At 54.8% G+C, this 16,269-nt stretch overlaps 2 protein-coding genes across 2 annotated transcripts; one reads left to right on the plus strand and one right to left on the minus strand.

Annotated features, from left to right (window-relative positions):
• Window positions 1-888: 888 nt before the first annotated feature.
• On the minus strand, window positions 889-4,580 carry CGCA056_v014504 (uncharacterized protein; the record flags this gene model as incomplete). Its single annotated transcript, XM_037329746.1, has 2 exons — window positions 889-4,278; window positions 4,563-4,580. The coding sequence occupies 2 exons, from the start codon at window positions 4,578-4,580 to the stop codon at window positions 889-891; spliced, it is 3,408 nt and encodes a 1,135-aa protein (XP_037172361.1).
• Window positions 4,581-13,838: 9,258 nt separating this feature from the next.
• On the plus strand, window positions 13,839-16,209 carry GCN20 (the record flags this gene model as incomplete). Its single annotated transcript, XM_037329747.1, has 3 exons — window positions 13,839-14,624; window positions 14,681-14,761; window positions 14,824-16,209. 3 exons carry the CDS (start codon window positions 13,839-13,841, stop codon window positions 16,207-16,209), a joined length of 2,253 nt encoding a protein of 750 aa, XP_037172189.1.
• Between the last annotated feature and the right edge of the window lie 60 nt (window positions 16,210-16,269).

Below are 16,269 nucleotides of genomic sequence, written 5' to 3' on the forward strand. Positions count from 1 at the left end.
TAATCTTTCTTCATGAGTGTCAAAGAAACAGAACGTTATCCGCGTGAGGGCCTGGCACGCCCAAGAAATATCTCAAAAAGAGAAAGACTTGCCGCCATGAAACAGAGGAGGCAGGCAACGTCATGTCCGTCCACTATGTGCTCAGCAGGATGAGAATTGAAGAAAATGCAGCAGGCCAACCAACAGCCAAAGTATGTCTCTTTTTGTTGCGTTTCCTGCTTGTCTACCCATTGTACAATGCCAGAGCCAGAACGTCTCAATGTAGGAAAAGGGCTCGGAGACAATGAAAGCCTCTGTCAACTGGCGATGCGGTTTTCTGCGAGGCTCGCGCATGTTGCGTGTTTGCCCGTTGTCACTCAACCACTCCGCTTCATTCCCTTGTCTTCTTCACATGACCGTCGTTTCATTCCTCCGTGTTGCACCAGGTGGCAGGTATCCTGCTCCGGGGTACACACCCAGAAGCTTCGGATGCGCCTGGCGAGATCGTACATAATCAACGTCGTCGTCAGAGTTGTGTTCGTGGGCAAGGAAAGTAAAAGTATTGGAGGACGTCAACTCTAGCCTCCAACGGGTTGAGCCTGAGGCAAATTGGTTGCGGGACCATGAGTGGCTTTGCCAAGTTACGGGTCGGCGCGAAACACTCCATGCCTGTCGGTCGAATGGATAAAGGTGGCCGAGTCGTCTTTGTGTTGTATGTCGCAGCGATGAACAGGAAAGATAGAAAAGACCAAGAACCGAAGAAACCCCTAGCCGTCGCTATGCAGACAAGAAAAATCGACAATATTCGTACATGTACAGAGCTTTTGTATGTAGCCTTGGACGGATGAGGGTCATGTTACTTCATCCAGACTTTCGGTGTCTTTGGTTGACATCTGATAGTATGTAACCTCAGCTGACAGTCATCATCTGCATGCGTTGCAGACCACTTGATGGCGATGCGTCAACAGATCCCCGGCTGAGAACTGAGTTTGTGCTCCGACTGTGAGGCAGCTTCTTGGGCGGGCTCGATGGGGATGGTGTGTGCTCCGGGGTGAACACCCTAGTGAAAGCCGGGCTGTCACTATGTTGCCGAGGCGTTCGCGCAGGGCTGGAGGTTAATTGATCTGCCCGGCGCACAACTTCTGATAAGGTGTCCCGCAGATCACCGGCCCGCTTGACGAGAGCTTTCAGGCTGTTCGTGCCGAAGTGGAGCTTATCATCGCGGGCGGGCTCTGCAGCAGTCCGTTGCTGCATGGCATCAAGCACGGATCTAACGATGTCCGTGACATCGTGTCCTCCCATGTTGATGTTGTTCTCGGGCGTTTTCGGTCGCGGGGGAGGAAGGTCATCGGGAGCCGGGCTGTTCCCGCCAAATATGTCGTCATCAGGAGAGAAAACAGAGCGGCGACGGCCGGCGGGCCGTTCGCGAATAACGGCAGTCTTGGAAACGTTGAGCTCGTGAACTTCATCAAATGGGTCTTCTTTTTCGATAGGAGCGGGTGATGCGGCATCGAATCCTTCCATGAATCGCTCACTCATAACGGACGATGAGTCGACATCCATCCCCTCCAGCTCATCCTCATCGGGAGATGCCAGGGCGATGATACCCTCAGCTTCTTGCCAGAGACCAGCGTTGGGACCGCCGAGCATGTCCAAGTCTTTACCATGGCGACATAGACGCTTAAGATCATTGACAAGCAGAGAGAACTCCCGGATGTGGCCGGAATGCTGCTTCAAACTCGGTTGAGACGCCTGGATAGAGGCAGGCACCACCATACCGAATGCGCTGTCGGTGTCTTTATCCTCTGACTCGTTGCCGCCAAATTCAAAGTCATCGTCCCAGTCTTCGCTGACGGTCTTCGTGCCCAGGCCCCAGGTTCCGAACTTTTGAGATGCTATCGAGGCTGTCTCGGCAGCGTCGTGAACAACGGGTACACTTTGACTGCGAACATGCATCGCAGTGGGTCCTTTCCGGATGGCCGTACGGCCGCCTCTAATATCGAGACCTTTGCCGTAGGCAGTTTTCGGGCGGAATGAGCTGCCATTGTCGGTCTTGTCGTTGTTTGGTTCACTCCAGTCGAAGATGTTGCTCCGGGGCCTCTCGCTAAGGTCATTTCCGGTGTCGACATTGCCGTTGCCGCTGATGCTAGCGAGAGCCATGCGCAAATTAGGGCTGACGCCGCGCGAATTCATGGAGCTTGGAGGGGATAGTTGATTGCTGTATGCCATCTCATCCTCGTCGCGAGCCCAGTCATCATCGACATCATCCTCAAGCGACAGACGACCAAAATCCTTGCTCCCGAGGGAGTATTCGTTGGATGGGCGCTCGATGCTGTAGCGCGGCACCATGACATCTGAATCCGGGCGTATTCTAGGTTCGTGATTGACACGAATTGGCGTCGGGATGCTCTCATCCTCCTCCATGATCCTGTCATCAACATCCCAGGAATGGCCTAGAATTTCCTGAATAGATAATCGCTTGGTTTTGGTGGCGACGGCAGTTCCTGGTGGAGATTCGTCGAACATGGATTCTGTCGGAGTCTCCAAGCGGTTGATGGCAGACGCTGCGGTTCGCAGAGAGTCAAACATTGTGTCACTCTTGAAATCTGTGTCGTCATCGTCGCCTGAAATGAAGTCTCTCGCCTCCAGATCGGAACTGTTCATGGTAGAGCTTCGGTCGGTTCCGGCGCTGCGATAGTAAGCAGCGAGAGCCGCGGAGCTCTGAGAACTACCGGACGGCTGAGTAGAACGCGGCGAAGGCACGGGTCCTCCCGATGAGCCAAGTCGGGACACGTCGACGTTGAAACTCGAAAGACGCGAAAGAGGCGGCAAGGGCGACGAAGTGTTGCGACTGCGCGGCTGGAGGTGAGTGGCGGTTGCGGAGTCCAAGTTGGTGGCTGGCTGATTGTTTTGCGCCGGGGAGGTGTTGTCTGCAGTAGGCGCGGCGAGGTCGAGGTCGTCTTGGGTGTGACCAGGGGTTGTCGTCGCAGGTGCAGACACATGCCGCTTGTTCCCACCTTTTGATTCCCCGCGCTTTGAACGCCGAATGCTACCCGCCCGCTGCACCCAGTTCGGTGAGGTGAAATGCATCATGGACCGCCGCGTGCGCTTCGTCGGCGTGTCTCCTGGAGTCGAAGGTGTATCTTGATCGTTTTCGTTTTCGTTATCGTTCTCCTTCTCGGTCTCCTTCTGCGTGATGGCTTCGTCTTTCAAATCTTCAATTTCCTTCGTCACTTCGTCACTTGTCGGCGTCTCGTTAGACAATGGCGGGACAGCAGCGTCGCCTAGCATAGCACCACGGATTAAATAGATATTATGCGCGTCTTCGCCGGGTACCAAGATGCGTTTGGTCGTCGTTGACGATCTGGTGCTAGGGCTGCGGTCAATTAAGCGGTCGGGAGTGCTTCGCGAGATAACATTGGCCCTGCGAGAGTGAAAAAAGGACGTCCACTTGGCTGACGATTTTGTTTTGGCCTTGGGCGACGTCTCGTCTTTGTTGCCTTCCTTGGGTGGTCGTGGGGTGGCTTCTGGGTCGGGAAAGTTGTACTGATCGAAGGAGAATTTGGGTTCGGCTATGGGCTCAACAACGTGAACGTCTTGGTGAATCTGGTGCAGAGTAGCGGATCTCTGGTGGCTTGTCGCGGGGCGGCGAAGGCTGGGAAGGTGAGTCCGCGAGCGACGGCGCATTACAGGACCATTTTGGTGCGCTGAGGGCGGCCGCTTGACGAGTTTGTTTGGTGGCAGCTGCGAGGGAATCGAACCGGTAGGAGAAAGAATCGGAGCGGCCGAGGTGTTTGAGAAGGCAACCGACTGATTGTCAAAACCGAGGCTTGACCGAATGCTTCCGTGTTGTGACAATGGTCGCAGAGACAGTCGCCTCATCCAAGAGCCGTTGGACGAAACGGATTCTCTCGTGTCCTCGGCCAAGGTAGGCGAAGCTGGGTCGCCCTGTACAAGAGAGGCTCTTCTGCTATGCAGGAACGAGGGCGGAAAGTTGAAGTGCTGGCTCAGCGGGCGACTGGGACGCGACGAGGTTTCGTTCGATTTGGAGGCGAAGGAGAAGTTGGGGGAAAGAGTGCCGAAGCGTTCGTCTGGTGCCGGCGGCTGGGCGAGAGAACTGGTGCCGGGACGAGATGAGACAGGGGCGGCGCTGCTCAATGGGTGATTCTGAGGAATGTCTTGGTCTGAGGCTAGTTTCCTCCTGTACGTGGAAAAAGGCTGGGTGGAACTCGCATCATCTGGATGAGCAAAAACCAGACCGAGTGCCGCTCCAGCAACCGCAGTGCCAGTGCCTACGAGCTAAGGATGGGCGCGTGTCGAGTCAGCGGGACGAATTGAGAATAGACAGGCAAACAGAAAGTCAGGGGAGTCTTGTGAAGGCGTGGTGATGGGGATGATGGGTTGTGGGAAATGAAGAAGCCCCCGTAGGCTGGTCGTGTGTCGGATTGAGAGGGAAATCTCGCAGTGTAGCGTCGAGGCAAGAGTTGGGGGGATGCCTGTACGAATATAGGATACGGGATACGGGATATAGGAAGGACACTAGGAGGGTAGGACTAGGACGGTACGGCAAGCAGGCAACTTACACTGGGAACGGTCTGCATATTTGCAGTACGTTGTCAATCTACTACTGGGAGAACCAAGGAGCAAGGCCGGAGACGGGCATGCGGGCGGAGGAGTCGAAGGTGCTCTCGAGAGACGTGGTAAGCATCGTCAAGACATATGGGCCAATTTCTCGGGTTGGGGTTGGTGAGGAATGGGCGTCGGGTCTTGGTGTTGTGGATTCGATTCTTGGGGGGAGGAGGAGGGGGGCGAGCGGCGGTCGCGACGTTGACGGGTGAGAAAGACAAAGGCGAAGCGGAAGAGAGGATGCGAAAACAGCGAGAAGAAAGAGTTGACGTGAGACAAGGCAAATGCAGGCCAGTGGAGGTTGAGAGAGGGCGAGTGAGAGTGAGGGCGCAAATAGGTAGGTGACGAGAACAAGCAAGACGGGATGAAGGATCAACAGGCCAACGGCGGGCACACACAGACGTCTAGCAGAGAGGGCTCTCGGATGGTGCAAAAGTCGAAAATGGAAGTCGAAGTCGTTGTCGTCGTGGTGGTCGTCGAAGCAATGGCAATGGTATCCCGGGTTTCCTCCCCCTTTCCAGAAGACGAGATCAAGATCGGGCCAGAACAGAAGTCGAAAAGAAGGCAAGCAAGCAAGCAAACGCGGTGGGAAGAGGAGAGGAAGCGCGTAAGTGGGCTACCGACGACGTAAGGAACGTAGGTAGGTCAGTGTGTGTAGTCAAGGTAGGTACGGTAAGGTGAGGTAAGAAGAGGGTCGAGGTCAGTGGGTGGGTGTCGGGTGTGTGTTGTGCCCTGGGAATTGCCAATGGCCGTAGGTCGTGTGGGAGGACGGAGGACGGGCGGAGGCGAGGATCGTTCGCTCTCGTTCGGATGGAGGTCCAGGATCAGCTTCAGGTCCCGGTCGTTCAAGCAAGGTCCACGTCCTGGCCCTTGGCCCCGGTCCAAGTCCAAGTCCAAGTCCACAGTCCAAGTTCTCAAAAGTCTGTGGGATTCCCCAGGCTCCTCTTGCTCGGACGGGGATGGACGGGAGAAATAGACGAAGAAGAAGAACAAGAAGAAGACGCACAGTATCGAAACTAGAGGCGAGAGAGAGAGGGAGGGAGGGGGAGAGGGAATGGACGAGCGCGAGAAAGAGAGAGAGAGAATGAATGGGAACGAGAGTCAGAGTGAAAGAGAGAGAGCTGAAGGAGAAAGCAGACGAGCTGAGCGACAGGGCCGTTGTCCCGGAAGGGAATAGGTCCACAGAATGCAATCGGGGATTTGGGAAGCACTTTGGGGCGTGTCTACACTAGAAAGGTCTTTGGGGCTTCATCTCTGCCGTCCCGTCCTTCGACCTTCGTCCTTCGTCTTTCGTCTATCGTCTCTCGTCTCTGCAAGGTAAGGCAAGGTATTCGTAGCCCGTACCTTGCTTGCTTGCTTACTTCTGATACCATGTAAGGCATGCAGCGGCATGGAGGAGACCCAGCTCTGCAGATGGGATGCATACGGGGAGTGGAGTTCGGCTGGAGCGCAGGAGATGACTCCTGTGGCATGCCGGCCAGTGAGAGGCCGTCCGCACACACTCAGTGAGTGGACAGCGCCAGTCAGGGACCCCAGGGACCTGAGCTGGCCCGGGCGGCTCCCTGCTGAAAAGCCCAATAACAAATGGAAACCCGCCCGACATTACCTACCTACCTTACCTACCTAAGGAGGTACTAAGGTACGATACCTACCTGGACCTTCCATGGCACCTGAGGAAGAGACCGACACCAACACCAACCAACACCAACACTGGCACCACCACCACACACCACCACCGTCGTCGCCAGGTCTTCCTTACTTTTTCTTCTTCGTTTTTATTACCGACCTGCTCTAGTCACCCACCGCGATGGCAATAACACCGATGCTAAGCAACACACTTTTCACTCTCTGCAAATCGCTGCTACTATACACAGGCCCTTGGACAGGAAAAGGCAATTCCCCGGCGGTCCTTCCAGTCCGTCGGCTTCCTGCTGCAACGGACCGCTGCTTCTCTTCCCTGCTCTTCTTTGTTCCCTACTATGTAGGTACCTACCTACCTAGGCACCTTACCGGCACCCTGCCTCACCTCCCACTACAATCGGCACACATGGTGAGGCAATGGCAATGGCAATCAATGCCAATGCCCGCCATACCGTGTACGAACCTAGGCATCCAGTACTTGTTACTCGTGTGTGCCAGCCATCTTCAACCCGCTAGCTTCGTCTTGTTCCGTCGTCTAGAATCTTTCCTTTTGCATTATTACTACTGCGTAGTACGTGCCGTCGTTAAGGTTTTCAAGGTAGCTTCATCGACAAGACGAATCCACGAGGCAAACGTCTTATCCCTTTCTTCTTCATCCAGTCCCCTATGTCTGTGCCAGTCACTCAATCTATCAACCATGCTACGACATCCACTTTTTATCTTTCTGACTCTCTTCTGCCTTCTCACAGGTGACAGTACACGCGCCCCCGCCTCCGCTTATGTACCATCCGGCCTGTCTCCCTTTCGTCATTGCTTCTTTTGTTTTTCTTCTTGCTCGCTGCTATCCGTACCCAGGTATCATCCACCCCGCCTCCCACTCTCAAAACAACCTAAAACGGACCAGCTCTACCCACCCGCCCACTGGGGCCAAGCTACCTTGCCATTTCAATGCTTAGCAAGTCCACTGGCGCCCCAGGGCCCCTGGTCTCTCCTTCATGCCATCCATCCTGGGAAACCCGCCCGCCCTGCGAGGGGGAAAGGCCTGAAATTTGAAAACCACCACCACTTGCCAGACTGAACCCCCGGAGGAAATCGATCGACCTAGCGCGGATCGGCTGAGACCTGTTATCTCAACCACCCAGACCAGCCCCGAAGCCCAGCCGCAACCCGTCCGTCCTTGAGGACCAGGACGGATAGGCTACTCTGTATAACAAGACGCCATTCATCCAACCTGCCCTGCGTTCAAGGTGTGTAGTATACAAGTATCCATAGCGTCTGATCCTACATGTATGTATGCGGCTTGCGTGCTTCCGTGCTTGCCCGCTTGCCTCCCCAGGTTCCGCACCGAGACGCGTACCGTAACCGTATATACTATGTACGGCCAAGACCCGAAGTTCCAGAAACAGGACAGCATCTGCCTGGACTGTCCTTGCTTGTCTCTCGCCTCTTTCAATGACAGACTCATAGGACAGGGGCCATGCCTGGGAGCCCGGGGTAAACAAGCGTCTTGACTCTCAGAAACGCGAAGCATTCGGATGCGCTTTTCAGCGAGCCTACCAGTGTTAGCGCGGCGGCATCGCCGTATCACGTCTGCCACATGCCCTGAGGCACGGGCATCCCGCCGCCTAATCAGTTACATGCTCAGCTTGTGCGCCTTCACGGCCGTCAATGGCTGCTGGAAAGCCGCACAACGTTGGTACAGCATCAGCCACGCTCGCTTCGCTTCTGACACCTGCAGCAACTCACATGTATCAGATCGACAAGCGGACAATGCCTATAGACACAGGCGCTGGTGTCGAGCTTCCAATTTCCACTTGCCCTGTCCTCGCCCTCGTGTCACTGTCGTCAGTCAGTAGTTGGTCCACACCCCGCTCTCAGCCAGCCAGCCCCATGGCCATCCGCATGTGTTCCTCAACCCAGTCAACGTTGACTTGCCTCATCCAAAGACATTCACTGACACAGAAACAAAGACGGTGGCACACATACAGAGAGAGAGAGAGAGAGAGAGACACATGTACCAGGTTAGCGCTCGTGGCCGTGCTCATTGTCCTCGTGTTTTTTCCTTTTCCTTCTTCCTTCTTATAATTTGTTACTCGGCTTTCCTACGCATTGGGCGTAAGGATCCAACCTTCTCCGTCCATCGGCCACCTGCTTGATGGTCTGTTCCACTGTTGGCGCCAGTCCATAGATGCAAGTCCAAGTCGTAAGCACCGGCATATCGAGCCCGTCTTTTCGCCCAGGCGCCGCGCATCCACAAGGAAGAGCCTTGGAGTCTGGGCAGCTTCAGGCTGCCCCTCCTTCTCTCCAAAGACCGTCGCCACCGACGACTGACTTCTGCGACAATGGAAGACGGCTTTCGTAGACGATGGTACCTCCTTCAGATGGAGTTCCATCTGAAGGCTCCAGTGTCGGCACCACGAGCGGAGTGCTCTGCTCTCCGGGCGCCCTTCGTCGGCGCCTTTCGTATAAAGTCCCGGACTGGGGGCTGGTTTGGGTTGGTCTGTTCGCCGTTGAGACTCATTCTTAACCTCTCGGTTTTCTTCTCTCATTGTGTGTATGTCTCTCTCCGATCCCTGTGCACCCACAAAATCTCATATATCTTGCCTTGTGTAATCGTGTTGCTGCTGTTTCTACCGCGGGCGATCTCTCGTAGAACCAAAACACCTCCAAAATTGTCGCGTTGACTAGGAGGAGCCGCGTGGTGCCGATGCTCACCCCCGACCCGGCGGCCTGGCCAGGCGAGGTGTGATGTGATTGTATCCGTACCTTGGCCATGGCGACGAGGTGGCATGGGGGCATGGGCATGGGGGGCATGGCCTCCTTGTGGGCCACCTGCTGGCCTGTGTTTTGAGTGTGGGCATCAACAACAACAACAACACACACACACACACACAAAAGAAAACAATAAACAAGATACCAAACTCGTCCACCTCACACACACATACACACACCAGATCCCCGAATGCCTGGCCGTTATCCAACCGTACATAATTCTTCAGTTACCGAGCTGTTTTCAACACCATGGTTCCCGTCACAAACATGACCGTCTTGGTTGCACTGCAGATGACTTGCCGTCGTTTCAACTTTTACAACGGAACACGAACGTGACGTCCTTCTGTCATTTTTAGCCCCGCCGCTCGTGTCGTGTCCGGTTGGGTCCCAGATATGCGCAGGTTGCCGTCGTGCTCGCTGCGTTGCCGTTCCTCGCTCCTACTCCGGTAGTTGCAGGTAGTGATGAGTGCAGCGACACTTGCGAAGTGCGGCACCAAGTAGGCAGGTCAGGTAAGGTACCTTACCTCTTCCCGACCTTACCTGATCAACAAGCTTGGATCCACAAAAAGATCATGTCGCACCCGGCCGCAACAAAGTTGACGATATTTCTGTCACCCGAAGCCTCGCCCGCAGTTGTCCAGTTCCCGCGTTGCCCTATTGTTGTTCGGGATAATTACGCAACAGCTGTTCCGCACCCTCCAATCAACTTGCCCAGGCATCGCAGAGAGGGGAACAAGTCGGCCGAGGCGGTGGATGACCGCCATCTCTGACCGCCAGCCTCGTTCTCGTCTCGTCAAGCCAGCAAGCAAGTGTGCCCGAGCGTGTACTGGACGACTTCGTGTCGGTACATTCCCGCTTCCATGCTTTTCCCCTCCATCTTTCTCTAGACCAAACGCCGAATAGCTTTCCTGCTGAGCAGGCTGTCTATTCCGTCTTACCGCTAGAGCGGCTCGTCCATTCGTCAACAACGCACGCTTCCATATTGCGGCGTCGCCTGCTTAGTGGCGGCGTAACTCGGTCCTAGTGTCAGAGAGCGGCGGGTATTCGTTAGTTGGTGGATTCCTTCGAGAAGAACGAACGGGGGCCATTTCGACTTGCGGCCACCCTGCATTTTCGTCTGTCCGGGGCCTTAGACCTTCGATGCTGCCTGCGGGCTACGGGCGCGCTGCATGGGTAGATAAGGTGGCTTTTGGCTGCCATTGTCCAGTGCTCGGTGAGTTTCGCTGGATCGATCCCCGTCTTCGTCCCGGATGATCCACTTTGGGGAACTTGTAAAACTGTGTCTAATCAACCCTGCTGGTCACCGTGTTGAGATCACCGTGGTGAGAGTACATGCTGAGCCTCGAAGCTGGCAGATAATTTGCGGGCCCGAGCTGGTTTCAACTCTTGCCAGTTGCGGGGATCCTCAATTGTATACTCTGTCGGTGTAATGGTCCCATCTTCGAAGGGAGAGGCAGAGAGCGAGAGTCCCGATCAGCAAAATGAAAGTTCATTTCAGGGTCACGGACGAAGGTTGACGGATCTAACGCTGATTTGGCGCGTTACCATTATGCGACTGGTACTTCATTGAACTCCCAGCCGCCTCTGTCGTTCGTGTTGTCGTCGTACTGTTGTCGTCGCAAGTCGAAAAGACCCAAGGTCCGTCTCCTGCCATAAGACGTTGGCATGCTTCAACAAGGCTAAGCTGCCTTTCCACATGACCTGATTTTGGAAGCGTAGACGGAAACGCCATCTCACCATCAACAGCTAACGAGCTACGGATACACAGTGGCCATGGCCGGGCGACTAAGTCCGTAAGCGATCTGACCGACGAAAGCTGCCAAGACAATGCTTTGAATTATCATTCCGTCTCTTGGTCGACGCTTTAGTCCAGAGTTGGCCAAGTAGGCTCTCAATTACCAAGTATTCGGCAATGATGAGGGGTCCCGATGAGCCAGGTCATTTGTCCGCGTCAATCTGAGAAGAAAAAAGCATGGAAAAAAGGTCCAGGGTCCGGAGCCAGTCCAGTTGCGTTCCGCCAGCGCGTTGCAGCAGAGGCTAGCTTTTCAACGGGTGCATTCGCTTATGGCCAATCGAAGCCAAGGGAGGCGGCGCACAGCTCTGCGCTCTGGGCTCACCAACGTATCTATTTGACAAAAGTGTCCCCACGGACAGTTGCCCTGCTAGCAGAATAGCCGAGTGAAACTTGAAACAACAGTAGGAGCCTCAGTCCGTGGCGCGCGGGTCAAGCACATCGGAGGAGTCGACGCAGCAGTGGAAACGGGGGCGATGCGAACGCACGAAATCTTGTCCGCAAGTACTCATGAGTGGCGCCCTGCTGATGATCCTGGGTATTCTGCAGACTGTGCATGAGTTTCTGCTCCATTCAACGCTGCTGGCGGCTGTCCAGCACCAACGCGCATGTGAACCTCCAGCAACTGTGGTTCCCATTTGTTAGTCGTGAGGATCAACCCCCCGAGTGGTTTAGGCCGCTGTTCGTCATCCAGTCCAATGCGAACCAAATGTCTCTGCAACCCGCTGTCCACAAGGCAAGATGGGGGGTAACTCCGGTACTCCGGATCTCTCGAATCAGACCTCGAACCAGCCGCCTAGGGCTCGATGCAAAAGTCTCTAATGATAATGATGAATCCTCAACGACCAAGTGGGCCTGAGTAGCAGTGGGTTTGTGCCTGGCACCGCTCCCGTACAGGACAAGGAAGTTCCAGTATCAAAGGCAGAATGCGCCTTATTTAGCCTTTTGGCCCAGAGAATTTCAACATGGAATAAGGCAGTCAGAGATTGCATCCTTGTTGACGTTTGAGTTTGGGCAAGCCCGAGTGTCGAAGAGATCTGACCATTGTCCTTGTTACACCGGGCATAACTGTTCGTATCGTTTGGATAGGCTTTGGCCGTTTCTGAGAGGAGTGAGATAACCAGATGGTATATCCCAACTGCCATATCCGCGTCAGATTGCTACTCTCGCTGCGGATGGACGTCGTATTCTTCTCCTCGACAATAATGGACGCCGTCGCATGTGCATGGTTGGCGAGGCACCCGGCATGCTGTCTCACCGGTGTCGAGGGTTCTGTATCCGGACGGTGCCCTCAATAATGCGAAAACTTGATTTGAACAGGTGCATCGCAAATAGGTCAAAAAGGTCCAAGGCTCCTTCGGTAAGAGGTCAGGAGCGATAACGACGGTGAGCTGACGTTCCCACTCGGCTGCAGCGTCCGATGTCATCCGGAACGGGGGAATCCCATCCTTCCTGGTTCTGATCCGTCACGGACGTGAGGAGACAATGGACATAACGTGACATGATAGGATGACAGGAATTTTGCCGATGTAGCGAGCCAAGCCCGTCCTTACGTTGCAACAAGGGTTTCTAAGACCATGAGGTGCCCGCTCCGGCGCGGCTCATTCAAGAGCCCACAGCAGCAGCAGCTTTTCCTGATGGATGGCAGTCATGTGACGCCATCGGACTCGTGGCTCATTTCGATCCGAGACATCTCGGCCATTTGTCCAGCGAACTTGGGCCTGCTTGCTCACGTATGACCAAGCAGAAAGATGCGAGATGGTTTGAGATGCTGTTCAGAGACCTTGGTCGAGGCGGCAATAACATTGGGATAACGTTAAGTGGCGCAAGAGCAGCCTGTTCTTTTCATCGCTGTCGGGCTGCGGCAGTGTCTACGCAGGTTTCGATTGGTGGCACAAGGTGTTGGCTTCACAGGCTCTGACAATTGGCCTCAGATGGTTCCCGGCACGTCTTCGCGTGCTGTTCTGAGCACCACTGCTGGCCCGGGCGCGATAACGAACGATTGACTTGCAGACGCGCAAAGCCTGCGACGCGGTCGTTAATCTCCGCATGTCGCCATATCGCGTCAAGGGCAGATTACCCGGCCCGCAGCCAACACTCTTGACAATCCCAATTCGTTCGTGTCGTCCGAGCTAGACTCTACAGAGTTGTTCAGCTCGCCTCTACTGGATCGAGACCCAGGGGTTTCATCAATGAGCAGCGATGTAATGTTGGTGACGGCGGTGGCTTTTGCCTCTCGAAAAAGCTGCCCTAGTGTGACATGGAAGCACAGGCAAATGGTGAACTCGTTCTGATTCAAAGGAGCTCCTTCTGCCCAGATGTCTTGTCCGATTCCATGGGCTCGGGCCAACCGCTCGTTGGCTTACCCGCACTGCCGGTGTCGAGATGGCATGTGTCCGACTTGAAAATGATGTTGAGCTGCGTTGTAACTAGCAGATGTCGCAAGGGATAACATAATACAGAATTCGCAGTCGCACCATCTTTGGCAGAGAAGCAGTGTTCGAAGAAAACCAGAGAGTGCGACGTGCTCGCTGCAGGGCCCGGCCGTGGTTGTTTGGCAGCCAGTTGACGCTGCGGCGATGCGGACTGTAATTGGCTGCAGTGCCCTCAGCCCATACAATAGCACCTGATGCGGGGTGGTACTGCCCGGTTAAGTAGGTACCGTGCCTATGTAGGTACGTAGGTAAGCGAAAAATTTCTCGGACCGAAGTTCTTCCTACATAGTGCGGGTTTCAACCTCACTCACATTGGATCAGGGCCGTATCACCCGGGTCACATACAGCTCTCAGTCCCACATTTTGACGCTCTGAGCCTCAGGCGAATTGTGATATCACGAACGCTAGCCAACACAACGCCGAGTCGCTGATTTAGCTTTGACAAGCAAGGATTACTCGACCTAGGCATCTCTGTGACCCAGACCTTGTACGTTGAAGGCGACAAGACAATATCAGGCCAGTTCTCTTGGCGAATCCGTCTTCGGAATTTTCACTCAAGTCAAGTTGCATATCGCGGTCAACCTCTACCCAGCATGGAAGCCGAAATCAGAACTGTCCTGCCCAACATCGACCCGGTGCTCTCCGAATACTCGGTTGGCTACTTGACTCATGCCTCAACCATTTGGTCCGATGAGGAGGAGCAGTCCGGGCCATCCCCTCTTGCTGAGGCCGCTTCCACGGTTACTGAGCTGTTGCTCTCAGCTTCTGGCAAGCCGGATGCTAAACTCCAGGAGAAAATCGAGAAGCTTGTCGAGAAATGGGTTGAAAAGTATAGCGAGGCAAACGGGGCTCAGCGCAGTGGACCATCGGCTGTGAAGCGCCTCGACCAGACTTTCCAAGTCGGCTCTCAACGCAACATATCTTCCACCCTCGCCGTAGCCACCGGTGCTGTTGATCTAGAGTCTGCCAATGCTCGCAAGGTCGAGTCCAAGGTCGACAGAAAGAAACTCGAGAAGGCCGAGCGCAAGATTGCCGCCAAGCAACAGAAGAAGACGTTCAAGACCGTCGAGTATGAGGCATCCAAGCTGCTGAACGAGCCTGAGTCCACTCAGTCTTACGAAGAATTCTACATGGCAGTCAACCCGCTCCAGCTGGGTTCTTCTGGTGGGAACAAGACGAAAGACATCAAGCTGGACAACGTCGACGTCTCGATTGGTGGCCAGCGTATACTGACCGACACGAACTTCACCTTGGCATATGGTCACAGGTACGGTCTCGTTGGTCACAACGGTGTTGGTAAATCTACTCTGTTGCGCGCTTTGTCCCGCAGAGAGCTGCCAATTCCACCTTACATCACCATTCTTCACGTAGAGCAGGAGGTAAGAACGACCGTGTCAGACGCACCGTGGATGGCCTCTTTCTGACAAGTTCCCAGCTCACTGGCGACGATACGCCCGCAATTCAAGCCGTGCTTGACGCCGACGTCTGGCGCAAGGTCCTTCTCAAGGAGCAAGCTGTAAGTTGCCGGCAATATGGCCGTCCGACCTCTCACAGGGTAATGGTGCTGACTCGGCATAGGAAATTACACAAAAACTATCAGACATTGAGACTCAGCGAGCCTCATTGGCGGACACTTCTGCAGATGCTGCGAAGCTCGACAGAGACAGGGAGGCTCTGGACAACAGACTCGGCGACATCCAGGGCAAGTTGGCAGAGATGGAGTCTGACAAGGCTGAATCGAGAGCTGCAAGTATTCTGGCTGGTCTTGGTTTCTCCGCTGAACGCCAGCAAAACGCGACCAAGACCTTCTCCGGTGGATGGCGTATGCGTCTCGCATTGGCTAGAGCGCTCTTCTGTGAGCCCGACCTGCTGCTTCTTGACGAACCGTCAAACATGTTGGACGTTCCCTCCATCGCCTTCTTGTCGAACTACCTCCAGGGATACCCTAGCACTGTTTTGGTTGTTTCTCACGACAGAGCCTTCCTCAACGAGGTTGCCACCGACATCATCCACCAGCATTCTCAACGTCTCGACTACTACCGTGGTGCCAACTTCGAGTCCTTCTATGCAACTCGCGAAGAGCGCAAGAAAACCGCCAAGAGAGAATACGAGAACCAGATGGCTCAGCGAGCCCATCTTCAAGCCTTCATCGACAAGTTCCGTTACAACGCGGCGAAGTCTTCCGAAGCCCAGTCACGTATCAAGAAGTTGGAGAAGATGCCGGTGCTGGAGCCGCCAGAGACCGAGTACAGCGTCAAGTTCAAGTTCCCGGAGGTCGAAAAGCTGTCTCCCCCTATCATCCAGATGACAGGGGTTACATTTGGCTACAGCAAGGAGAACATCTTGCTGCGCAACGTGGACCTCGACGTGCAGCTGGACTCCCGTATCGGTATTGTCGGACCCAACGGTGCAGGTAAAACAACTGTCCTCAAGTTGCTGATCGGAAAATTGTCGCCTACGTCTGGACTTATTTCACAGAACCCGCGTCTGCGTGTAGGCTTCTTTGCCCAACATCACGTTGATGCGCTGGACCTCACGATGAGCGCTGTGAGCTTCATGGCCAAGACTTACCCCGGCAAGACGGACGAAGAATATCGCAGACAGCTGGGTGCGTTTGGGATCACGGGAACGACGGGTCTGCAGAAGATGGCTGTGCTCTCCGGAGGTCAGAAGTCGCGTGTCGCGTTTGCGTGCTTGGCCTTGACCAACCCGCATATCCTGGTTCTTGACGAACCGTCCAACCATCTCGATATTGAAGCGATGGATGCTCTCGCGGATGCGCTGAAGGAGTTCGAGGGCGGCGTGCTCATGGTATCTCACGACGTCACCATGCTGCAGACTGTATGCACATCGCTCTGGGTGTGTGATGGCGGAACGGTCGAGAAGTTCCCAGGAGATGTCCAGGCATACAAGAAGAGAATCGCTGCGCAGGCGGACGCTGCGGGTGTCGTCAAGGCCCACTAGTCGTACCAGTCGTCAACATAGAGATGCTTTTACGTCGTGTTGCGATGCAAATCTGATGCC

Source organism: Colletotrichum aenigma (assembly GCF_013390185.1).
Source record: "Colletotrichum aenigma strain Cg56 chromosome Unknown KSG_Cg56_contig10, whole genome shotgun sequence".
Taxonomy (NCBI): Eukaryota; Fungi; Ascomycota; class Sordariomycetes; order Glomerellales; family Glomerellaceae; genus Colletotrichum; species Colletotrichum aenigma.